This window comes from Salarias fasciatus, chromosome 23, assembly GCF_902148845.1.
Source record: "Salarias fasciatus chromosome 23, fSalaFa1.1, whole genome shotgun sequence".
NCBI classification, from domain to species: Eukaryota; Metazoa; Chordata; class Actinopteri; order Blenniiformes; family Blenniidae; genus Salarias; species Salarias fasciatus.
In genome coordinates, this window is record NC_043766.1 from 39826568 (window position 1) to 39852050 (window position 25483).

The following is a 25483-nucleotide window of genomic DNA, read 5'->3' on the forward strand; positions in this document are numbered from 1 at the left end:
TGAAAGTTTTTCTCACAAACTTTCTACGTCCTCGCACACTCGCCATTCCTCCTCCTGATGATTACCGTCGTCAGGTCAAAAGTTACTCTCATGCTTCTATCCAGTGGTTGGAATATGTGTCACACAGCCGGGGTGTTTTCATTCAGCATGCTCTAAACAGAGGCGAGAAGCAAATAGGTCCTTACTTTGTTGACGGGTTTGCAAAGATCGGTGATGTGGAATGGGTTTTTGAGTTCCAGGGTTGTTTTTTCCACGGCTGTCCCATTTGTTTTCAGCCGCATGAAACATGCCCTCTGACTGGGAAGCCCTTTGAAGAGCTGTACACAGCTTCAGAGGAAAAATTACATCGGCTGAGATCCGTCTACGGTCTACAGACCTGTGTGATTTGGGAACACGAGTGGCTGGAGATGAAAAAATCAGATCCGAGAGTAGGCGAGTTTCTGAAGGAATTTGACCCTCCTGAACCTCTCTCCCCCAGACAGGCTCTGTACGGAGGTCGTACGAGTGCGCTGCGGCTGCGGTACACAGCGGGTGCTGGCGAATCTGTGCATTACGTGGATGTAACTTCATTATACCCGTACGTAAACAGCAGTTGCGCTTATCCTTTAGGCCATCCTACCATAATTCATGAAGATTTTGACGACCCTCAAAACTACTTTGGGTTAATTCGAGCCGTGGTCAACCCTCCGAGGGGTCTCTTTCACCCGGTGTTACCTTACAAATCTTCCAGAGGTAAACTGCTGTTCACTCTCTGTCGCACCTGTGCTGAGATAAATAACCAGATGACCTTATGCGATCATGATGAAAACGCCCGTGCATTGACGGGGGTGTGGGTCACTCCCGAATTCAACAAAGCTCTGGAGCTTGGGTACAAAGTTGCAAAAATCATCGAAGTTTGGCACTTTAGCGAGCGTAGCGACTCTGTTTTTGTAGGATACGTGCACACTTTTCTGAAGGGGAAACAGGAAGCGTCAGGCTACCCGGCAGATGCGGTGGATCAGGAAAGCAGGGACAGATACATACAGCAGTACAAACTGGAACAAGGCATTCAGCTCGATGCGGACAGAATCCGGTTTAACCCGGCGCTTCGCTCTGTCTGCAAACTGGCTCTGAACTGCTTCTGGGGAAAGATGGCAGAGAGGTCTAATCTAACACAGACCTCGATCGTGTCTGATCCTGCACAGTTCTTCAGTTATCTGTTTTCAGGAAAGTATCAGATCAAGTACTTTTCTTTTCTGAACAACGGCGCTGCTTTGGTTCAGTGGAATTACAACGAGAGGTGTGTTGTTCCACCCGGGAGAACCAATAACGTATTTGTCGCAGCTTTCACTACAGCTTACGGACGCTTGAAGCTTTACAGTTATCTGGAGAGATTACAGGAGAAGGTGATCTATACAGACACAGACAGTTTAGTTTACCTCCTGAAGGATGGTGACACGCCTCTCGAGCTGGGTAATTATCTGGGGGATTTAACGGATGAACTCTCGGGTGACACCATTTCCGAATTTGTGGCGGCAGGTCCCAAGACTTATGCGTATCAGACAAAAAATGCTAAAAAGGTGGTGATGAGAGTGAAGGGGATTACTCAGACTCGTGACTTTTCTGACAAAGTCAGCTTTGACAGCGTGAGGGAGCTGGTGGAGGGCTATCTCAGATTCCAAAGGAGTGATTCGATTGACATTCCTCAGCAAAACATCATCAGAGACAAAAGGGGGTTTCTGCTGAAAAATTCTTCATTCACGAAAAAGCTGCGCATCGTTTATGACAAGAGGAAGCTCTCCCATGATGGTACTTCTGTACCGTTCGGTTATTAGTAAATAACCTGATCTCGTTGCTGATGTTGATGATTTTTTTTTTTTTTTTTAATGAAATGTCAGACTTTACCGCGATGGAGGAAATTGATTTTGATCCTAGATTTTGTACGCCTTTTTCATGTCTCATCTCAGGCCCGAGCGGCTCTGGGAAGTCATTTTTTGTAAAAAGTGTTTTGCAGGATTGTGAAAATGTAATGAACCGAAAACCGGATAATATTGTTTGGATTTATACTTCGTTTCAACCTTTGTATGCCGAGCTGAAGAAGACCAATAAAAACATAACGTTTGTGAAAGGATTGCCTGAATCATTCGAAGATGAGACCCTGTTTCCTCCTGATAAGCAACATCTGGTGGTATTAGATGATGTGGTTTTCGAGGCTTCAGATCATCCTGAGGTGGTGCGGATTTTTACCCAGTACAGGCACCACAAACAGATGTCCGTATTCATGCTGACACAAAATGTGTTTCATCAGGGTAAATACTCACGTACAATCAGTCTTAATTCAAACTATTTTGTCTTATTCAAGAACCCGCGTGACAAGCTTCAGATGAAAACATTAGCTCATCAGATCTTTCCATCACAAAAAGCATTTTTCCTGGCGAGTTTTGACGATGCTACAAAGGACCCTCACGGGTATTTAATCGTCGACCTGACACACAGCTGTCCAGAACAGTACAGACTTAGGACGGGTGTACTGCCTAACCAGTGGCCTGCGGTTTATATTCCGAAAAACAAATAAGACGACATGTCAGCGCGATTAAAAAGGAACGCTCCCTTTCTGAAAGCTCTGTATTATGCCACGCCTAAGAAGCGGAAGGATATTTTAAAGGACTGCCCGGCGGATCTCCTTCAGTCTTTGGCCGAAATCGCTCTCAATCTGTTAAAAGGGAACATTCCTCTCTCTCGCTGTCAATTTAAAAAACTCCACAGACATAAAAACTTGCTCAGACAGCTGGCTGACAGAAAGATCAGTCTAAAGCGGAAACGCAGCGTTTTGCAAACGGGTGGTTTTCTTCTACCTCTACTAACAACAGCCATTCCTCTCCTGGGAAACTTGATAGGAGGCTTGATCAATAAACGCAATTGAAAATGCAGAAAATGTATCTCGTGTCACCTCATCAACTAAACCGTCTGACTCACACAGCTTCAACCGCGTCTGATGCAAATGCATCTCCCAGCAGCAGCAGCAGCAGCAGCAGCAGCATGCGGCAGAATGCGGAACAAGACTTGGATTTCAAAATGAGACAAATATTACAAGAAAGAGGACTTGGCGCCTATGAAAAAATGAAAAAGTACAATACTCTGTTGCAGCGTTACCTTAACCTGGTCAGACAGGGAGAAAATGAACTCCATTCTCTGACTCTAACGCTGCCTCCTGAGGAGGGGTCTGACAGACAAGCTAAGGAGCTGAAAAGATCAGAAGAGGAGGAGGAGGAAGAGAAGCGAGAGGGAATGCAGGAGATATTAACAAACCTACCTACCCGTGATCGCAAAAATGCAGAGTATGTTTTAAATAAGTTATCGGAGACCGACAGCGGCTGGAGTTCCAGAGGAGAGTTTATCTATAGAGGTAAACCGTTAAAGGGTTCTCATGTGATTGATCTGGTGAAAAACTTAACAGCTGCGTATAAGAAACCCCCAAAGTCACAGCCACGAGGGTGGAAGCTGTTTCTTGAGACATTATCTGAGCTGAATGTCCCTGAGAGCGCGGTGTCTAACCCTTTCGCTCGTGAGCAGTTTAGAGTTCTCAAAAACCAGACGCATACAGACTATGATGACATGCTATCTTCACAATCCTCACCGAGTACCGAGATGAGAAAGAAGAAGAAGAAAAAGTCTACGAAGAGAAATATTCCGTGGATCGACTTCACACCGTGATTTAAATAACACCATTTCCAGAGTTTTTTTTTTTTTGTCTTTTAGAATTTTATTGATGTGAATAAAGTAAAAATGAATGAGATACAGAGTCTGATTTTTTTTTTTCGCAAAAGCAAAGCAATACAATTCATATTTTATAACAATCTCTAAACATTTGTAACGTACATGCGAGTTGATGTGGAGAAGACGAAGGAGAAGCAGTGATGCATCGTTGAAATTTCATAACAAACTTTCTCACCAAAACATCATTATGTATCACACTGTTTGTGTAGCGAGCTAGCACTTGTTTGTAAGACAAACCACTGGCTCTATGACACAGGTAAAAGACACAGTGATGCCCGCAGACGGTAGACAGCTCGTGTTGGAGTTGACGGTTGTGATAAATGATGTTTCTCGTCCCACCATAATTTTCCAGAAAACCAAGGATGCTTTTCGGATAATAATGGTTGTCAGGACTTAATCCGAAGGAGTCGAAATAGGTGGAAACCCCTCCTTCTTCCAGCGTGATTGCTAACCAGTGTTCACCGGGTAGATAGTGAGGGTGGGTGTTTACGATATAATACGCTGGTAACTTTGACGGGGGATGGTTCTGTAATTCATCCGAAGCCCAGACACCGCAGAACGTGTCACCTAACAGATGGTTCATGAGTATTTCCAGTTCAGCCGTGTTCATCCTTTTATTCAGTAATAATCCACCAGCACCTGTCGTTTCGAATTGATCTCGAGGATAGTATCGTACGCTGCGTAAACCACCAGAGTCGCTGTATGCGGTAAGGGGACCCTGAATCTCATCTCCAGTCTTAAAGTTCCGCTTGAAATGGGGTTCAGAGCTTCCACGTCCTCGTCAGGGTTTAGATTAAAAACAAATAAGCTATAGCCATTTTCAAAATCGTCCCTGTCGATGCATAGAGGTAAATCTTTCAGGTGTCTCCCGGTGGCGGTGTACAGATTGTAAAACTCTCTGACCGAAATGCTTTGGTCAAATCGTGGCTGGAAAGCTTTCGAAGGGATCTGTCTCCCGTCCTGACAGAGAGCTAGATATTCCACATCGCAATGTTGAAAATCGAAAGGGCACATGTCCCTCCGCCCAGTAAATGCGTTATGGTTGACCAGCCCTAGAACCACGTATTTAGGCATCGTCCCTAGGAAAAGATTCTCCTGATTGCATACTCTCGAGTTTTGTGGAATCGAGTAAGTTTTCACATTGATTCTGGATATCGGGTAGAGCGCGTTACCTTTCATCAGGGCCGCTGCATGTCCCAGACGCACTGCAGGGGAGACTGTGACCTTTTTCACAAACAGAGAGGCGCCTAGTATTTTTAATTTGAAATCAGAATTGTTCGGAGCCATTAAACAGAACGCATCACTGCCTCTGGTCAGCTTGATCCGCATGTCTACGCTGTTTAATAACAGCCGTTCGCAAAAGAAAATGTCGGCGTGTAGAGGACCCATCACGTGAAACTCCCTAGAAGCTGCACTAAATTTCGCCCTCTCGACCAGGCCTCTGTTGGGACCGTCAGCTCCGATGTTGATAGAATTCATAGCCCTAGAAGTATCTTTGTAAAAGAGACCTGCTGTGAACTGGCTTTTCAGAGATGCGTCTGAAAAGTTCAGCAGGGTTTCGATGATGGCTCTGTACGGATGAGTAGCGCTGGATTGAGAAATGAGTCTGTCACCCAGGGTCACATCCACCTGTGAGAAGATGGTGTTGACAGGGTAGTTAATCACCCCGACACCCGCATCCCGAGCCAGATTTGTCCCGTCCCCGTTAACAATCTGCAAACGTAGATGAAGGAGGGTGTTGGCGAGATCCAAATACCTATCCCCATCGCCAGGGATGAAAAATTCAACGGGACCACCGTCTGTCAGCGCAGATATTGGCATAACCTCCAGATACTGACTCTGCTCGATAGAAAACTGTGTAGCCGGAGCACCGAATAAGTCTAGCTCTGACATGGTGCATTCTTGTGATTTTGTATGCAAAAGAGCCATGGTTAGGAGAATATGTCGTCGGACCTCCTTCTCTTTGGAGCTCTTCTCTGCACTGATTTCTTGCTCCCTTTTGTCTTCCGCTTTTTATGCGTTGCTAAACGACGCCCCGGCGGTCGTTTTCCAGGTCTGCGTGCCAGAAGCATGAGTCCCGATCCTGCCTGATCCTCTGCCTCCGGTTCCTGGTTCCGAGTCACGCGTCTCACGACGTGTCCGACAACATCAGAAGCAATGTTTTTAGCCGCCGATTTTAAATGAGGCCTCGCAATGGCGAATCCTCTCTTGAACAGAGGTGTAACAAAACGAAATAATTTTGAAAACATTGACCCTATACCTCTACCGTACATCATAGGGGCTCCATTAAATCCTGGTAAATCTCCCCCCACCTGATTTTCATAATAATTCACAAACCTGTAAATGTCAGGTTTAGAGTATAACCGTGTCATTTTTTAAAATTTTTTTTTAATATAAAACTGTATCACGGAAAAAAAAAATCGGAGCAACACCTCACAACGAACAGTTACCCGCGTAGGATGTCTGGTACTGAGCGATATCTTTGCGGGTTGAAGAGTTATATAGACTGGTTTTCAGTTTGTGGGTCTGAAGTGAAGCGTAACAATAGATTTACCAAAGCTGAAGTTTGCTGGTTTGTTCTGATCCGTTTTATCTGGACCTCGATATTTTCAATATGCTGCTTGGCCACTGGTAAATAATAGGCGGGGTTGAAGCGCTGTGTGACAAACTCTCCGAATGTACCCTGGATCTCAACGCTTCTCAAAAGCGGAGCGTAAACGTCCCCTACTAACTGCGGACGAACCACATCGCTGTAACAGTAAAGATGATAAAAACCAGCCCTTAAATCTACAGGGATAGGGAGCTGTCTTCTCCTCAAAATTGAACCATTCTCCGGCTTTGAGTCCGATCATGTACGCCAAGGTGGGTAGAAACATACATGGATTTTACCACTTGCCAGGAAATCAAATTTCTTTAGGTTGTGATTAAATACAGGAACAATATCGGCATAGACTTTTTTAAATTGGGCTTCCAGCTCCAGCTTTAATGGGTGTACGCTGTTGAAATGTCCTCCCTGAAAATAATGACGAGAAACTTTGCTCTCTGTCCCAGGTTCTCGAGGCTTCCGCCTCCAGTCAAAGTAAGCCTTCTCATGAGGTACGTTATACCATGTGTGTGGATAGGAAATCTCTGTTAAAGCGACCTCCCATTCTCCTATTAAGTCAATGTGTTGTGCTAAATCTACACGGAAACTGTCACTCTTATTATCTTTGAAAACTTCCAAGCTTGCGTTGGAGGGTAGAGTGATGTAAAACCCCTTATCCCTCGAACCGTACATGATGGAATGATGGTCTGTGTAACCGGTTGAGGTTTTTATATATCTTTTAAATCTGCGGCCTTCACCCAGCTGTTGAATTTTTCAGGCCAGTTTTTCCACCGCACCAAGACCTGCTTTTCCCCTCTCACGGTACGTTTATTCAGAATTTCTTCTACGTGATATGTCCTGTCTCCAGCCATATCCACTTTCTGAAGCTCCTGCTCATAGAATGAACCTTCAATCACTTCGCCGTCATAATCTTCGAGTCTATATACCGTCGGAGTACGTGGAATGCATTCTGACACCGTAAAAACTTCGTCCGTGAAACTCTGTTCGTATTTTTTATCGAAGACCCCTCGCAACGTGGATATTCTGACAACATCGCCCACCTTAAATCCTGTCTTTATTTTTTTTTTCTCTTGTCTCGTGGTGTAGGCGTACCGTACAAATTGTGAAACACACGGCGGGTATTTTCCTTAGTCACATCAACCGGACGCATTTTTATACTGCTGTGGTAAGTGTTATTATAGCTTTTTACTAAGTCTGGTAGGACTTCCACGTACCGTCTAGTGTTCTTAGCAGTGAAATATCTCCACATTCTGGTCTTTAACGTTCGGTTAAATCTTTCAACCACGGAGGCTTTTAGATCACTGGCTGTGGCAAAATGTATGATGCTGTGTTTCCTCATCAGAATCTTGAAACTTTTGTTGAAAAATTCTCTTCCTGCATCAGTCTGTAGTTTTTCAGGCGTCTGGCTCTCGCGAAAGACGGATTCAAAGGCTGACACCACCTCAGCCGCGGTCTTCTTTCTCAAAGCTTGCACATACGCTAATTTGGAAAACACATCGATGACCGTGAGTAAATAACTATACCCGTCATTTTCATCGGCTAATGCTCGCATATCGCAAAGGTCTGCCTGAAATTGTTTGAGAGGTCTTGTAACAAAAACTCTGTTCCTTGGAAAATGTATCCTTGCCGGTTTATGCAGAGTATAGGTGTCTTGAGATGATAAAAAGTCTTTCACATCTTCCGCCCTAACTTTCTTTCCCGTCTCATCTTGAACCGCTTTATGAAGCCGCTCTACCCCACCGAAACTACCAGGATGACTCGGCTTGTAATATAACCTCTTCATGACACGCTTCTCCGCCATCTCTAAGTAAAATATAAATTCACCCCCCTCTAACCGTCTGTCTGGCTCCTTCTCATCCCTTCAGATGTGTCAACACCTAACCCGTCGTAAAAACTTCAAAAGACCTCAGACAGAAGGAAGTTTGGGGGGGGGGGGGGGGGAGGACAAATGCGCAGTGGACATACGCTGGACAAATGGTGGACATATGGCGAGGGGAGGGGTTTATTGGGGGCCATAAATCTTTCGGTTTGACATATAATATCCTATCTATCTCTCTGATTTGGGAAAATGATTTCTGACCCAGAGCTTATTGCTGCAGCTGTTCATCATCCCAAATTCAAAATGTCATGGACCACCGACGAAAATGCAATCCAACAAGGTGTGTACACAGAAAAATACTCATCAGAGAATCAGTTAACATGGTAATAATGTTGCAGATGTTTTTAATGAACAATTGCAATCTTTCTGATTATATTTTTTTAGGCACTCAGTACATCAAGGAACATCTTCCTGAACATGAAGTTCTGCTGCAGCGCTCCCCTGTTGTCACGTCCTCAAGCACCTCTGAAGATGACGATGACTTCTTCTTAAGTGTGAAGCCCACCCAAATGATGGAAGCCACAAAACAACTGGATGCATACTTATCATGTACGACTGAAGGTGTGGAGATCCTTACATCCTTCCCCGCCTTGTCTGACCTGTCAATGAAACTGAACACGGCTTTGCCAGCCTCTGCTGCCTGTGAAAGACTATTCAGTGCAGCTGGACTTCTCTTTGCCCCACGGAGGGGTAGAATTGGTTCTCACAATTTGGAGAACCAACTTCTGCTGAAGCTGAACAAGAACTTCTTTAAGTTTGAATAGTTGTTCTTGTTTGCAGTTTGCCTCTTTTAACAAGGCCATATTAAACTTTTGCCTTGGAGTGGAACTTTCTGTTTTCATGCTGTTACACAGCATAAAGGGACAGGATGCAATAGTTTAATTTGAACTGACTGTTGGTGGTAATTAATGCCTGTTTATTACTGAGTCACTGTTTTTTTTATTTAGCTTGTGTAAAGCAACTTGTAAAGCCTTTGAATTCTCAAATATATTGTTTTGGTGGTGTCATTTGGTGAGTTGTTTTATTTACTGATGTAGAAGACCCTTCACTGGCTTCATTTGTCTTTTAGCCTTATTTTGCAATGTGTTGCACAAAGTTGAAGGTGGGTTATTTGATTGTGATTAAAAGTGGCTGGTAATTGCAGAGCCTGCCCGTGGCATAGGCAGTATAGGCAGATGCTAAGGGCGCTGTCCATCAGGGGGTGCCAGCGCCACTGCGGCAGCAGTACAAATGGGAAAGAAGAAAAGGTGTAACTTTCACAATTTTTCTAAGTAGCTGTACTCTCAAGCGAAGACAATTAATTAATTACAGTAGTTTACCATATTATTTATTCTTCTTTCTTCATTTATGTCTGCATTAACTGAATAGGAGCAGTCTTTAATTCTATACCTATATATACATTTCTAAGGTGCTGAATTAGGATTCACAGTATTAAACGATTTACTTTTTGTACTTAAGTATTTTCTAAAGCAAATATTTATTTACTTTTACTTAAGTAACTTGTTGATTTGCCAACTTTTACTTTTATTGGAGTAGTATTTCACTTCTAGTATCTGTACTTTTACTCAAGTAATGAAATTGAGTACTTCGACCACCACTGGTTAGCATCATATTAGCATTGTATTGCTAGCATGTTAGCATCACATTAGCATTGTATTGATAGCATGTTAGCATCACATTAGCATTGTATTGATACCATGTTAGCATCATATTAGCAATGTATCGCTAGCATGTTAGCGTGATGATAGCATTGTATTGCTCGCATGTTAGCATCATATTAGCATTGTGTGGACATGGTTTCAGCATCATATCAGCTGTTATCTATCATTTAGTTAGCATTATGATGTTGATGCATGGTATTAGCAGCTTTCAGCTCCTTGTTGACTGAACAGCAAATCTAACTGAAGACAACAAGTAAAGGAGAGAAAGAGAGTTTGACTTGTCAGTGATCGACTTTTATTACTTTATGATGGAACATTTCAAGAAACACCACAACAATGAAACCACAACAAACACCAGATGGAACACAGAAGAAATCACATCTTTAGTGGAGCTAAACTCCTCCCACCTTCTGATAGGCTCCTCCCACTTTCTGATATGCCCCTCCCACCTTCTGATAGGCCCCTCCCACCTTCTGATAGGCTCCTCCTCCTCCCTGCTCTCAGATACAGAGACGTCCTTCCTACAGAGGACACAGACTCACTGAAGAACCAGGCCAGAGGCAGGGATATCCAAATCCAAATCCAGCATATAGAGGTTGAGTGAATGTGGTGTTGAAGGTGTAGAGGTGGATCAGAGAGTCAGAGGAGACTGTGAAGAAGGACAGAGAGCCAGCAGGACAGTCCACATACACTGCTACTCTACCAGAGGAGGAGGAGGAGGAGGAGGAGGAGAGGTCTGTTCCTCTCTTATTGTGCCAGACATAGTAACGTCCATCAGAGCACTCCAGACTCCAGGACTGATGATTCCTTCCAAACCTACACTCCTCACTGTCTCCTTTCCTTCTGATTCCTCTGTAACTCACTGATATAGAAACCCTTCTGCTCCACTCGACCTCCCAGTAACATCGACCACTCAGATCATTTCTACACAGCAGCTGAGGACAGACATTAAATCTGTGAGGATGATGAGGATACGGCTGCTTTTCCTCCACATATGTCACCTTCCTGTTGTTGTTGGACAGTTTGAGGTTTCTGTTCATTGAGTTTTCATCCAGTTGAAGTTGAGAGAAATCTGATGGAGAGAAAAAGAGAAAAATCCTGATGTGACACATGTGATGGATTTGTTGTTTGTGGATTTCCTGACATGTTGTTGATGGAGAGAAAGTTTGATGAGGACACTTTTTGTCAGGCTTCTCTTGTCAGGAATGTTTGAATGAATCCAAAGCTTTGATTGAAAGACAAACGGACAGTGATGAGTCCAACTTACACTTCCTCACACCAGGTTTGAGCCTCTGCTGTCCAACATGGTCCACCCTGCAGGAAGAGAGACAGGAGAGAGAGAGAGAGAGAGAGAGAGAGAGAGAGAGAGAGAGAGAGAGAGAGAGAGAGACTTTACCACATAATTTATTAAAATCTATTTAATCATGTTCAGCAATACAAAAGACCACAATTCACAGCACCTAAAATCCCCTAAAAAACCACTACTGCAGAACTGGAGGCCGGTGCCCTTGCTTTGCTCAGATTATAAGATTATGGTGAAGGTCTTAGCCAACAGGTTAAAATATTGTTTAGATTCAGTAATTCATCACACCCAATCGTACTGCATTCTGGGTCGTACAATTATGGACAACCTCTTTCTGCTCAGAGACCTCATTGACATCGCAAGGCTGATCTCCATCGATCAAGAGAAGGCCTTCGACCGGGTGGATCACTCCTCTCTGTTTAGTGTTCTGGCAGCATTTGGTTTTCCGAAGAGGTTTGTGTCCCGCATTAGTCTACTGTACTCAAGAGCAGCAGTACTGTTGAAAGTGGGGGGAGGGTTAAGTCGTCCGATTGAAGTCCAGAGGGGCATTCTTCAGGGCTGCCCACTGTCTGGCATGTTGGCTATCGAGCCGTTACTCCACCAGTTGAGGAAAGGTCTCACAGGTTTTGCACTGGCAGATGACATCTTCTATCTGTCTGCCTACGCTGATGACTTGACTGTGTTCATCACGGATCCCACAGATGTTCAAACTCTGCAGGAACAGCTGGATTATTATGAACACGCCTCTTCTGCCAAAGTCAACTGGAGTAAATGTGAGGGCCTGCTTCTTGGACGGTGGACTCAGCCTACAGCACCCGCACTCCCAGCTGGACTACAGTGGAGTACTGAGGGAATGAAGTGCCTTGGGGTGTACCTGGGGAGCGAGATCTTCCAGGGCAAGAACTGGGACGTCTCAGGGAAAAAGTGAGCGCCTGATTGTCTCGGTGGACATGGGTCAAGCCTCTGGTGGACATCGCCAGTCAGGTGGCAGCCCTTCGTCTACAAACAGTGACACGCTTCCTGTACGGTCAGAATCCGCTGTGGGAGAGGACCGCCTCGGTACTGCTGCGTGGAGTCGGAAGGCTCGGTTTTGATAAACACCTGTTCTTATTAGACCTTCAGAACATGGACATAACTGGGACCTCTGCCTTCTACCTGTCAGTACTGAGGGTGTGGAGGTCCTGACTGTGTCCAGAGACCAGCCATATGGACGGCGCGCAGAGGAGCCACTGTTTCACAACCCACTGGTCAGGAGCAGCCTGTTGGATTCTGCAGTTGTGGGGCGGACTTTCTTGGAGTCAAACGTGACCAAACTGGCCGATTTGAGGTCTGGCAGAGGCTGGAAGAGCATGGAGCAGCTTAGCCAAGAGACTGGCATCAGATCTCAGCGGGTCCTGGAGAGACTTCTGGAGGAAGTGAAGCGAGAGCTTCCATCGAGGTTCAGAGAGCTGCTGGGTCCGGGCTCTGCTGGACCAGCTCCTCCGGCCTTTCCCTTGCTGAACATCCGACCTGCTGGTGGCGATGGGGAGGCAGCTGGTGGACTCCTGTCCTTTTCTACACCTGTCCTGCCAGAGTTCAGTACTGTCTCGAAAAAAGCCCTCTATATTGTCGCCATGAAGGTGAGGAACAGAGCCACGCTTGAAGGTCTCCCGTCGTCCAGGTGGTCGGGGGTCTTGGCGCCAGGGTCATCCCCCAAAGGCAGCTGGAAGTCCCTGTATCGCCCCCCCATTGAGAAACGCTGTGTGGATCTCCAGTGGAGGGCGGGGCATGGGGCGGGGCTACAAACAGACATGTGGCCCACTTTGACCCTGGGATGAACACCAACTGTCCCTTCTGCCCTAAGGAAGAAACACTGGAACACCTGTGGACGTCCTGCCCCCGACTCGTCCCCCTGTTCAGACTGCTGGGACGCTGGGTGGGAGGTTTGGGCCTGGTTCTCACCAGAGAGCTGTTCGTTTTCGGCCCAAAGTCTACTGCTGCCCAAAAACATAAAGCAGCCCTCATAAACTTTCTTCTCGGCCAAACTAAGCTGAGCACCTGGCTGTCAAGCCGGAACCAGACTCGTGGGACAGGATGCACAGACCCAGAACTCCTCCTGAAAAGACTGGTGGGAGCACGGCTCCGAGTGAAGTATGTTTATAGCTCCCTGGTGGGGGCGCTGGAGGACTTTGAGAAGGTGTGGACTGTGGGAGGGGTCTTGGGAGTGATGGAGGAAGGATGCTTTAACATGAATGTTTAGTCACCTGTTTGTGTGGTTTTTTAGGGGTTTTTAGGCACTGAGAGCGAGAGCGAGAGAGAGAGAGAGAGACAGAGAGAGAGAGACATTTAACCAGCACTGTCTTTGGTCAGTTGTCATCAGCTTGAGCTTTTCTTCAGCTGAAATATGTTTGAAAACACAAGAGAGGAAGGAATAAAAAGAGACTAAACAAACTCTAATGTCTGTCAGTTCAGGCTGTCAGTTGAATACAATATTGAATCGCGATGAACAGCAGGAAGCTGAGACGGACCAGGACAGAACACTAAACAGACTGGGGTGAGGGACAGAGACAGAACACCATAGATAGATGAGACCATTGAAAGACTGAAACATGAGGTTGGGCAGACACACACACACACAGGTGGGACTGACAAAGCACACAGGGATGGACGAGGACACAGAAGAGGACGAGTGACCTGGACACCCCGACCGGGACAGCACAAAGTTACCAAGAGTGATTCTGATAATATTATTTTTTTGTCCTTTTAAAAGAGAGTTTTCCTTTCCAGAGTCACTGTTGCTCATGTGGAACTGCTGGGGTTTTCTCTGTGAAAGTGCCGATAAATAACTGTGTTGTACTTGGTGAGATATAAATGAAGCTGAATTTAATTGAATGAAACCATAAAAACCTCAAATTAAGATGAGTGAAACCTTCTCATTCTCAAGTAGTTCTGAAGTCTGTGATGAATGCATCCATACCTGAGAGTCTCCAGTGAGCAGTGTGGATCCTCCACTGCCGCTGACAGCTCCTTCACTCCTGAGTCTCCTGGATGGTTGTAGCTCAGGTCCAGCTCTCTCAGATGGGAGGACTTGGATCTCACAGCTGAGACCAGAGAAGCACAGCCTTCCTCTGAGACCAGACACCCTGACAGACTGGAGACACAAACATGGCTGCATCAAGTCAAGAAGGAAGAAGGAAGATCCTCCACATGATCAAGCAGCAGCTGGATCCTGACCTGAGAGCTTCCAGTTTACAGTGAGGACTCTCCAGTCCAAGAGACAGACGCTTCACTCCTGAATCCTGCAGCTGGTTGTTACTCAGGTCCAGATGTGTCAGACTGGAGGACTGAGAGCTGAGAACTGAGGACAGAGCTCCACAGCTTCTCTCTGACAGACCACAGCCGCTCAACCTGAAGAAGAAGCAACAATGAAAACCAGCTGACTGGACATCAGGAACAGAATTATACGAGTTTAATATCAAGTCAACAATATTTTTGCACTGCTAAATATAAGTGCTTGCAGTTTGTGTTTGTATTTATACATTGTGTTTTGCCATCCTGCAAAAAAAAAAAAAAAAAAAAAAAAAAAAATCTGAAAATTTAACATTTCTTAAAGTAAAGAGAATAATTTTCATGGTTTTAAAAATTGTTTGTAGTTATGGAGAAAAAGAAGTTCCTTTGCAAACATCCTGTTCACAGATACAAACATAAAACAACATGAAAGAGTGTGAAAGTACAGTGGAGAACTGTGTCAGTGACGGTGAGCTGCCTGATCTGACCTGTTCCTCCACAGAAGACACTCATGCTGACTGCTGCTTGATTAGTCTGGATTTTTCCATGAAGACTGGAGCTCTATTGATCCTCTGTTACTCTGACACTGACTCTACTGCTTTTACTGTTGATACAACTTTATTGATCCTTTTTGCTCTCAATGGCATCTCAGTGACGTCTTTAGTGCTTTATTAACTATTTCAGATTTTTTTTTTAACATTCAACTTTGTCAGAGATCTTCAACTTATTGAAGAACACTTTTTCAGCTTTTTTTCACCCAAATCAATTTTTCAAGCTTTTACTTTCAACTTTACAAGTTATTTCAAGCTTTTTTTCCAAGCTTTTATTTTTTACTGTCTTTTTTTCTTTTCTCTTCTTTCCTGGAAGAGGATGGAGGCGTGGCGGTGGGCTCATTGTGCAGCAGCTCAATGCTCTTAAGCATCAAATGCTATTTTGTTAGTGTGCTATACTTGGAATGTAGTGACACATAAAGATTATTGATATTCACTGAACCTTTTTTTTTCTTACCAAGTTGAAACTCGACTCCCCTTTAATGATCTACAGGGAGAGAACACTATGTACTTCCTCATTGAACTAATGTTGTGCCATCCAATCAGAGCTATAAAGATGAGTACAAAATTCACAAATGACACTACAGAGACTTAAAAGCAGTGCTGTACTTCACATCTGTGAACAGGATGTTTGCAACAGAACTTTTTTTCTTCTTTTTTTTTTGTTTTCTTTTTATTAACAAATGAAAATCTTGCTTTTGGGCAGATTTTTTTTTTTGAGGGGATGGCAAAATTTGGCAGACTATAACATTGAACGTATCATGTTCTCTATATTTTTCCATAAAGTACATACAGAGCTTTGCTGGAGGCTTTGACCACTGGCAGCAGCTTCAGAAGAGCCTCCTCTGAAGCAGAGTATTTCTTCAGGTCAAACTCCTTCAGATCTTCTTCTGATGACAGTAAGATGAAGACCAGAGCTGACCACTGAGCAGGAGACAGTTCATCTGGGTCAAGACTTCCTGATCTCAGGGACTGTTGGATCTCCTCCACTAGAGAACCATCATTCAGTTCATTCAGACAGTGGAACAGATTGATGCTTCTCTCTGCAGACAGACTCTCACTCAGCTTCTCCTTGATGTACTGGACTGTTTCCTGATTGGTCTGTGAGCTACTTCCTGTCTGTGTCAGCAGATCTTGAAGGAGATTCTGATTGGTCTCCAGTGAAAGACCCAGGAGGAAGCGGAGGAACAAATCCAGGTGTCCATTTGGACTCTTCAAGGCCTCGTCCACTGCTCTCTGATGGAGATGGTGGAGTTTAGGTTTCTTCAACACTTTTGGCCACCTGAACACTGGTACCTTTTTCATCAGGTTGATTCCAGACTTGATGAAGGTCTGATGGACATGAAGAGCAGCCAGAAACTCCTGAAGGCTCAGATGGATGAAGCAGAACACAGACGTCTGGAGGCCCTTCTCTTTTTTAAAGATCTTTGTGAACATTCCTGAGTACTTTAAGGCTACCTCGAGGTCAATGCCAGACTTTTTCAGGTCACGTTCACAGAAGATCAGAATTCCTTTCTGCAGCTGATCAAAAGCCAGTTTTCCCAGAGACTCTGTCATCTCCCTGCTCTCTGGACTCCAGGTTTCACGTGAGGCAGTATTGTCATCATATTTGACCTTGTTTCTTTCAGCCTGGGCGACCAGGTGGCGGATGTACACCTCAGTCAGGGTCTTGGGCAGCTCTCCTCCCTCACTGCTCTTCAGCTCCTCCTCCAGAACTTCAGCAGTGATCCAGCAGAAGACCGGGATGTGGCACATGATGTGGAGGCTTCGGGAGGTCTTGATGTGGGAGATGATCCTGCTGGCCTGCTCCTCCTCTCTGAACCTCCTCCTGAAGTACTCCTCCTTCTGGGGGTCAGTGAACCCTCGGACCTCTGTCACCATGTCCACACAGTCAGCAGGGATCTGATTGGCTGCTGCAGGTCGTGTGGTGATCCAGAGGCGAGCAGAGGGAAGCAGTTTCCCCCTGATGAGGCTTGTCAGCAGAACATCCAGTGAGGTGGAGTCTGTAGCATCAGTGAGAAAGTCAGTGTGCTGGAAGTCCAGAGGGAGTCGACACTCATCCAGACCATCAAAGATGAAGATCACATGGAATTCTTCAAAGCAGTAGATTCCTGCCTTTTTAGCTTCATTGAAGAAGTGATGAACAAGTCCCACCAAGCTGAACTTCTCCTCCTTCACTACATTCAGCTCTCTGAAGGTGAATGGAAATATGAAGTGGATGTCCTGGTTGTCTTTGTCTTCAGCCCAGTCCAGAGTGAACTTCTGAGTCAGGACTGTTTTCCCAATGCCAGCCACTCCCTTTGTCAGCACTGTTCTGATTGGTTCAGATCTTCCAGGTGGGGCTTTAAAGATGTCTCCTGGTCTGATGCTTGTTTCTGCTCTGTCTGCTGTCCTGGATGCTGCTTCAATCTGTCTGACCTCATGTTCCTGATTGACCTCTGCAGTCCCTCCCTCTGTGATGTGGAGCTCTGTGTAGATCTGGTTCAGGAGGGTCGGCTTTCCTGCCTCAGCGACCCCCTCAAACACACACTGGAACCTCCTCTTCAGGTTGGACTTGAGTTTCTCCTGACACCTCTTCGATGTTGCTGACAAACAAACCTTTTGAGGACCATCTTTCCCTAATTATTTTTTTTCGGAGACAAAGGAAAACAACTCAGTTTGAGTAATGTTCATTGTGTTGTGTGCTTACATACAAACAAGGACATCTTCGTCTTGACATTTGGGTTTTTATAATTTTTTTTTTTTTTTTTTTTATTTTATTTCGGCCATAAAGCATACATGTCATAAGTTATGTATGCATACATATAGATATACACTTACATACATAGACATACACAGACATATTTATGTGCACATACATACATACACTTGAACGCACATACACATTTATACACATATCATTTGGCCGAAAAGGTTTAGGGCTGAAGCCGAAGCTTATTTTGCCCACCACTACCTCACCGCTGTATGAAAATTAAATAGAACCTAACTAAGTCGAGCTAAGACAACAAGCCGACAATCTAAATAGGGCACAGCAAAAGGAAACACTTTTGTTAATTAACATTTTCTTCCTGTCGTTTTTGTTGCAAAAATTTATTTATTTATTTTTTTTCCTTCTCCTTCCCTTCCATCTGTTCCCTTCCTTCCTCGTGGTTCTACTCTCTCTTCCCCCTTCCCTTCCCTCTCCCTTCCCCATCCTCTCCCCTTCCGTCCAAATTTTCCTCCCTCCTTCTTGTGCTTCTCCCCATTTATGAGGCCGCTAAGAGTGGTACTTACAGTAAATGGTGACGCGAGATAAAGTACAGAGGCCAAACCATCAGACATAATGGATAAATGAGTGAATTAAATCGTTAAAAAAAAAAAAAAATTAGCTTGGTTGTGAGTTTTGTATGATGTGTCTTGTTGGGTTTGTCTAGTACTTCACTGTGTATATTTATTAATCACCCAGGTTTTGTATGATTTTTTGAATATATTCAGAGACTTTGCTGTTGTTAGTTCCTTGTCCAGACTGTTCCACAGATTCACCCCTAATCACAGATAATCAACCTAAATTAGGTGCTCGGTAAGAGGTTCCCTAATAAAGAATGACAAATTATTTTCTTCTGTTTGTTTTCTCCTCAGCTCATTGGACTGTGAATGACACTGGGTGAAAAATGCCATGCAGAAATTCTCAACCAATTTTCAATATTTACTAAGATCTGTTGTTTTTTGTGCATGAGAGACTGTGAGAAATAACACCATCAAGTTGTAATGTTTCCAGGACTTACCTCCAGGTTCTGAGCTGTTTTTGGAGTGTTTCTCCCATATTCCCATCATTTTCATTCTTTTTAAAACCATTTTTGTGACGTCAAGAATCTGATTGCTGTAGGCCTGGTGCATCACATCCACTGTGCCTTTCCTGTCCAATGTCTCCAGTTTACTCGTTGGGATTGGTTTGAACTCTCCAAGGACTCCATCTTGACACAAATACCACTTGAACTTTTCAAAGTCTTCATGTCTCAAATCCTCCAGGATTCCCAGGAGGACTTCTTGAGGTGAGCTCATCTTTGACCTTATGTAAGACCTTATTTCACTAAACTTTCACTCTGTGTTCATCAAGTCCCTGGAAAGACCACGGTGAGGAGCTGACATGCTGACATTCAGGTGAGATGTTTGACTCTGAAAAACACAAAACGAGAATATTCATGAGCTGTGGCTCAGTCAGTTTGTTGTTTCAGGTTCAGTTCTATCAAACACCACTGTCCAGTTTTGTCCATTTGTCCATTTGTACATATTTTGGATGTACAGTGCCTTGTGAAACTCACTCCAGAAGTTCAGAGAGGATCTCTGAATGATCCAGTGTTGTCCTAAATGACTGATGATGATAAATAGAATCCACCTGTGTGTAATCAAGTCTCCTTATCAATGCACCTGGTCTGTGATAGTCTCAGAGTTCTGTTTAAAGCAGAGAGCATCATGAAGACCAAGGAACACTCCAAGCAAGTCCGAGATACTGTTGTGGAGAAGTTTAAAGCCGAATGTGGATACAAAAAGATTTCCCAAGCTTGAAACATCTCAAGGAGCACCGTGCAAGCAATCATATTGAAATGGAAGAAGTATCACACCACTGCAAATCTACCAAGACCCGGCCGTCCCTAAACTTTCATCTCAGACAAGGAGAGGGCTGATCAGAGATGCAGCCAAGAGGCCCAGGATCCCTCTGGATGAACTGCAGAGATCTACACATGAGGTTAGAGAGTCTGTCCAGAGGACAACCATCAGTCCTACACTGCACAAATCCGGCCTTTATGGAAGAGAAGCAGAAACAGAAGAAGAAAGCCATTTCTCAAAGATATCCATAAAAAGTCTTGTTTAAAGTTTGCCACAAGCCACCTGGGGGACACACCAAACATGTGGAAGAAAGTGCTCTGGTCAGATGAAGATGGTTAAAATTGTTTGGAAGATGGATGAAGTGAAATAAAGGACAAAAAGGATAATATGACATTGTGATGTGGATCCTTGTTTGTTGTTAAAATGATGGCACAGCCGAAGGTAGATGGTGTCGTGTTCTTTTATTTTACCAAATGTAATCCCAAAGTGTGGAAACAAACTTATTTCACAGCTTCAGATAAAGACACTGTATCATGTAATGTGTGCAGGAAGGTAATTCGCTGCTGTGGTAACGCCACCAATCTGCACAAATATTTAAAAGCAGCGAAAACGTACCAGACTCTGACACAGACAGCTGCCTGAGGTTTTCAACAGAAGCTTCCAGAACATCCAGGGAGCTGTTTGAGTGAAGTCAAGTTAAGTTTTTGGTACTTCCAGCATAATTTGACGTTGCTTTTGAATTGATGGTCAAAAATGTCATTTTAGCAGTGATTAAACTATTTTCAAGAATTTAGTCAATTGAAATAAATCCTGATTGTGTTCATGGAACTTAAAAAGATATATACATCAAAGGTGGTGGTGAATGACAGCCAGCTGTAGTTTACAGTACATTTACACTGATGACTGGAGTTGTTTAATGTGGTTCAGCATGTGACTCTGAAGATGCTGTGTGGTCGTCGTGACGCTGCTTGTGCGTTTTAAAAGTTTTATTTTGTTTCGTAGGGCCACTTTTTGTTTATTCACTTCAATCGTGGGTCAGGGGTTGGGGCTCCAGCAATCCATACAGCCGGGGGGGTGTTGCTGTCCACAGGTGCAGATTCAAGTTCTCTATTTTTTTTTTTTTTAAATGAGTTAAGTTCACATATCTAACAATGAACTACTTCACGTTCATTTGTTACTTTGGTACTTTTGTAAGTACTCAATAACAACCTCTTCTTAACCATCCATCACAAGTCACTGCTACTCCAAAACTAAACAAGATTCTTGAACCTGGGTGAAGCGGATTATACAGCAGCCTGTGACATGCGCACAAAGTCTCACGAGGAACTTTCCGGTGTTTAGCTCTGCAGCAGCAGTCCTCAGCGCCCAGTAGAGTGTTTTTATCTGCTGATATCTGCTCAAATAACGTCCCAACATCTCCATGATACGCTGCTGAAGGAGCGGCTGCTCCCCTGGCCGCAGCACCACAACGCCGAGCGGCACGTCTCGGTGTGAGCTCTGCTCCGCATGTCGATCTTTCGGATTAACTGGTGCCCGTGTTAACTTGTGACCAATACATGACTGAAACATGGAGTCGTTCTGGCGAACGTCAGTTATCGACAGTTACAGTGAGTGTATACGTTTAAAGTCTTTTGTGAGTCTTACTTTAACAACTGCTGTTATCAGCATGTGTTCACACAGACCTCCACCGTCATTCGTTAACACGAGAACCAGTTAATCCATAACACCAGCCGGATGATCGCTCGTATTCTGCCACGGAGCTCTTTATACAACTTGCTGTTTCGCAGTTTGCTTCCATCTCTCCTCTCCAGTGTTTGATCTCTCGGGGTTTTTATTAAAAAAGTGTTTTTCAACCACCGTCGTGTTTTTCTGCTTGTTTTTGACTGTCCTGCTTCCCGTTTACTGCATACGTCATCACGTCATTATGTACGGGGAGGATCCCCGTTTAATCCAACGCTGCCTCGTCCCCTCTGCCCTCCACTGTGCCGTAAAATGTGAACTGCGTGTGCCAATCATTCTTGCCAAAGTGAGCAGCGATCTCGTTCACGTTCATGACATGAAAACTGAGTCGCTCAGTTCGCAGTTCACCGTAAATATGAACGTGTTCAGCGAACAACACTGGCTGGGGACAACGGCGGCGGCCGAGGCATGCACCCGCAGACCGGGGGGGAGAATCGTCAATTCAGGGTGCGTGCGTCTGCTCGAAGGCCCGCGGTTTAAAGGCCTGACAGCCCGGTGTCACCAGATATGTCATATATGCAGATATATGTTCGGTAAGTGCACGCGTGTCTACATATGTACGTCTAGAAATCTATGTCTATAGATCTATGTTTAGGTAAAGCCGGAGCTACGGAAGCCGCATTGTTGTTGCGACTGCGTCGCGGCTTGGCGGTGACATTGCAGAGGAGGGTGTTCCCTTGATAAGATAAGATAAGATAAGATAAGATAAGATAAGATAAGATAAGATAAGATAAGACTTTATTGATCCCACGATGGGGAAATTTCACTGTCACAGCAGCCAAAGAAGAAGTACCACAGTCGCAAATAAATATCAATAAATAGAAAAACAAGAACACAAAGTGCAAAAGAGTTTGCAGGCAAGTATTTCACACATTTTGCAGGCAACACCGTGCACATCCTTAGCACCAGAAACAGGAGGATGGGGCATGCGCCACTGCCCATAAATAGATGGTTGAGTATGCAGACCGGAGGAGGCAAAAGCACATCGAAAACACCACACAGGGGAATTTATACAGCGGCATTGAAGAGTCTGACAGACGCTGGAATAAATGACCTGCGAAAACGCTCCTTCTTACACCTAGGGTGCACTAGTCTGTTGCTGAAGGAGCTTTTTAACAAGTTCACAGTTTGGTGCAGAGGCTGGGAGGAGTTTTCCAAGATGGACAGTAGTTTGGCCAGAGCCCTCCTCTCTCCCACTACCTCCATGGAGTCCAGGGGGCAGCCACAGACTGAGGTGGATCTTTTAATCATTCTGTTGAGTCTTTTCTTGTCTCGCTCAGTGCAACCCCCCCCCCCCCCAGCACACCACCGCATAGAAGACCACTGACGACACTACGGTGTCATAGAAGGTCCTCAGCAATGGTCTGCTCACACCAAAAGATGCAAGCCTCCTCAGCAGGTACAGACGACTCTGACCCTTCTTATACAGAGAGTCAGTGTATGCAGAATCAAGATATGTTCAGTGGCGGCGTAGGGTTGCCGGCGACAGGGAAGCATACTGAGGCCTAAATGCATTAAAATCTTGGTCCCTTGTTTTATTTTCCAGGTGAGCTCATTACAAATAGTGCTCCTCTTTCTCTCTCAGCTCACTCAGGCTCAGTGTGCAGCTCTCCTCCTGCTGCTGATCAGACAGACTGGCTCATTAATGACAAATTTAAGATGAGGAACAGGAGCAGGAACTGTTAGGAGCTACTTCAGAGAGTCAGACAGCGAAACTGTGACCTGTGATGTATGTAAAATAAAAATCAAAATGTAAAAAAATCAATTTAAAAAGCCTAGCAATTGCTAGGTTTTATATATATATATATATATATATATATATATATATATATATATATATATATATATATATATATATATATATATATGTATATATATGTGATTTACAGGATGTTTGTTCATCTATCACCCCAAGAACTCTGATTTGATTTACTCTTTCAGACTCTTCAATCCCTCTATCAAAAGCATCAGTCTTGTTTGATTAAGATTCTTGAATTTATTGTTTTGTGTTTAGTCAAACATTCGACTGTTATCATCTGTGTTCATGCTTACAGATCAGAACCAGAACAGGTGTTGGCGTCAGCCGCCAACCACAAGCTGACGTTGTCCTCAGAGATGTTCAGACTCAGTTCATGGTGTTGTTACTCCGCTACATCTGTGTGTCTGTTTCCTGTTTCTGACCTGATGACATTTCAAAACACATGTGGCAACATTAGTCATCAGCACATTTAGCTGCAGAAACAACTCCATATATGGCTGTGTCTGAGGGAAGAGCTTTCAGTGCCTTCTGTCAGGGTCCTGTGTGTCCTGTCTCCTGTCTGTCTCACCCTGTCCCCTGTCTAAGCCCTACAGCGCCACCTGTGGCCTGTGCTGAGTCTCTCACCCGTCCCTGCGTCCCTCGTGTCCCACACTTGGTGTGTCCAGTCTTCTTGTTGTCCAGTCCTGTCCCGTGTCTGTCCCCTGTCCAAGAGCATTTAGTTTAGTCTGATGTGTGTGTGTGGGTTCATCTGATCCGTCTGTGACTGATGGGTTTAGTTCCTCTGTTTTAGTGACCTGGATGAGCTGAGATTCAGCTCCTTCTGTTGTTCCCTGTGTTTCCTGCTAATCTGGAATATTAAACTCTGCTTTGAATCATCCTGTTGGACTTGTTTGTTCAGAATAAAGACCTGCTTTAACCTGATCTGCTCCAGTCTGCTTCTGGGTTCATCCTGGTCTGTGACAACTTCAGACTCCAACATCAACTCCATGATTATTAACTGTTATAAACTGATTCCTTGATGTCGTCCACCTCCCCTCCCAGTGCTGTTTTCTGGAGATGAATTACTTTTCACATGTGCCAGTTGATTTTAGTCAGTCCACTTTATTCACCTGTCTGTTCATCTCTCTCTCTCTCTCTCTCTCTCTCTCTCTCTCTCTCTCTCTCTCTCTCTCTCTCTCTCTCTCTGTCTCTCTCTCTCTCTCTCTATCTCTCTCTCCCTCTATCTCTCTTCCTCATCTCATCCTCTTTATCGGCCTCCCTTTCTCTTCCGTGTGTGTGTGTGTGTGTGTGTGTGTGTGTGTGTGTGTGTGTGTGTATTCATGTGTACCTTTGAAGGATCAAGTCAAAATAAGTTGAATTCTGGTCTAAATATCAATTGAAAAAGTGAAAAAGAACAAAGGAAGTGTCAGTTTGAAATGAGAGACTGAAAAGTCTTCTGCTGGAAGATTCTGAACCTCCTGACCCTCCCAGGTCCCCACAGGTGTCCATAATGTAGGCTGGACAGACACACAGACACACAGCCAGCAGCCACACAGTCAGATCCAGTCCAACACAGCGTTGTGAAAGCTTTGTTGTAGCTGACAGAGATTCTCACCTCATCAACTCTCTTCACATCTTCTTCAGACTCTTTTGGAGAGAAGAAGCTGCTCTCCGTCCCTCCTCAGTCCTTCTGTCTGTCTCTGCTTGATGTGAGGACGCCGTCTCACTGTCTCAACCCACACTCAGGGCGGAACGTCACACTATTTCCTGTTTCCTGCCAAAACCCGCCCACCTCTTTAAAAAACAACCCAGATCTCAACCACTGCAGGAACTTATGTTAAAACTGTAAAACTATGATGTGAGCACAGAAGAGCACAATATAAACACACAACTTCTTTGAATAAACTAAGGAAAGAGGCAACAACAACTGGTTCAACACAAAGAGCACAATCAGTCAACTGTGTGTGTTTAGAGAAGGGGGGGGGGCGGCTGGGGGAGAAAACAGGAAGCGAGCAAGTTGAAGTCGATGTGACGTCAACATGGTCTCGTTCTACTTTTCACCACAAACCACAGCAGACGAACAGACACAGAGTCACACAACACTTCAACTCTCTCAGCTGAAGCTGGACTCTGTGTTCCAGTCACTGTTATCCGACTCCACTGATCACTGGATCTGCTGCAGGAGGTGGTGTGTGTGTGTGTGTGTGTGTGTGTGTGTGTGTGTGTGTGTGTGGGGGGGGGTGGGGGGGGGGGGCTGTGTTTCTGTTTTCATGTGTATTAGGCATAAAAGAAACAACTAAACAACTGGATTCGCTTGTTGTTTCAGCACCATGGACAGCACCGTTTCCTGACTATAATTTTGTCTCTGTTCATTTGAGTCTTTGTGTGTGTGTGTG

General features: G+C 44.6%; 2 protein-coding genes across 3 annotated transcripts in view; both read right to left on the minus strand.

The window, feature by feature from the left end:
- The window catches only part of LOC115382203 (NLR family CARD domain-containing protein 3-like), a 617169-nt gene that overhangs the window by 362401 nt on the left and 229285 nt on the right, over positions 1–25483 (minus strand). The window lies entirely within an intron of this gene.
- LOC115382185 (NACHT, LRR and PYD domains-containing protein 12-like) lies at positions 10174–24828 on the minus strand. The gene is made up of 8 exons (XM_030083873.1): positions 24703–24828; positions 18787–19177; positions 15816–17640; positions 14418–14591; positions 14161–14334; positions 11169–11215; positions 10351–10973; positions 10174–10308 (listed from the first exon to the last, which is right to left on the minus strand). Exons 2-7 carry the CDS (start codon positions 19061–19063, stop codon positions 10423–10425), a joined length of 3048 nt encoding a protein of 1015 aa, XP_029939733.1. The 5' UTR covers positions 19064–19177; positions 24703–24828; the 3' UTR covers positions 10174–10308; positions 10351–10422.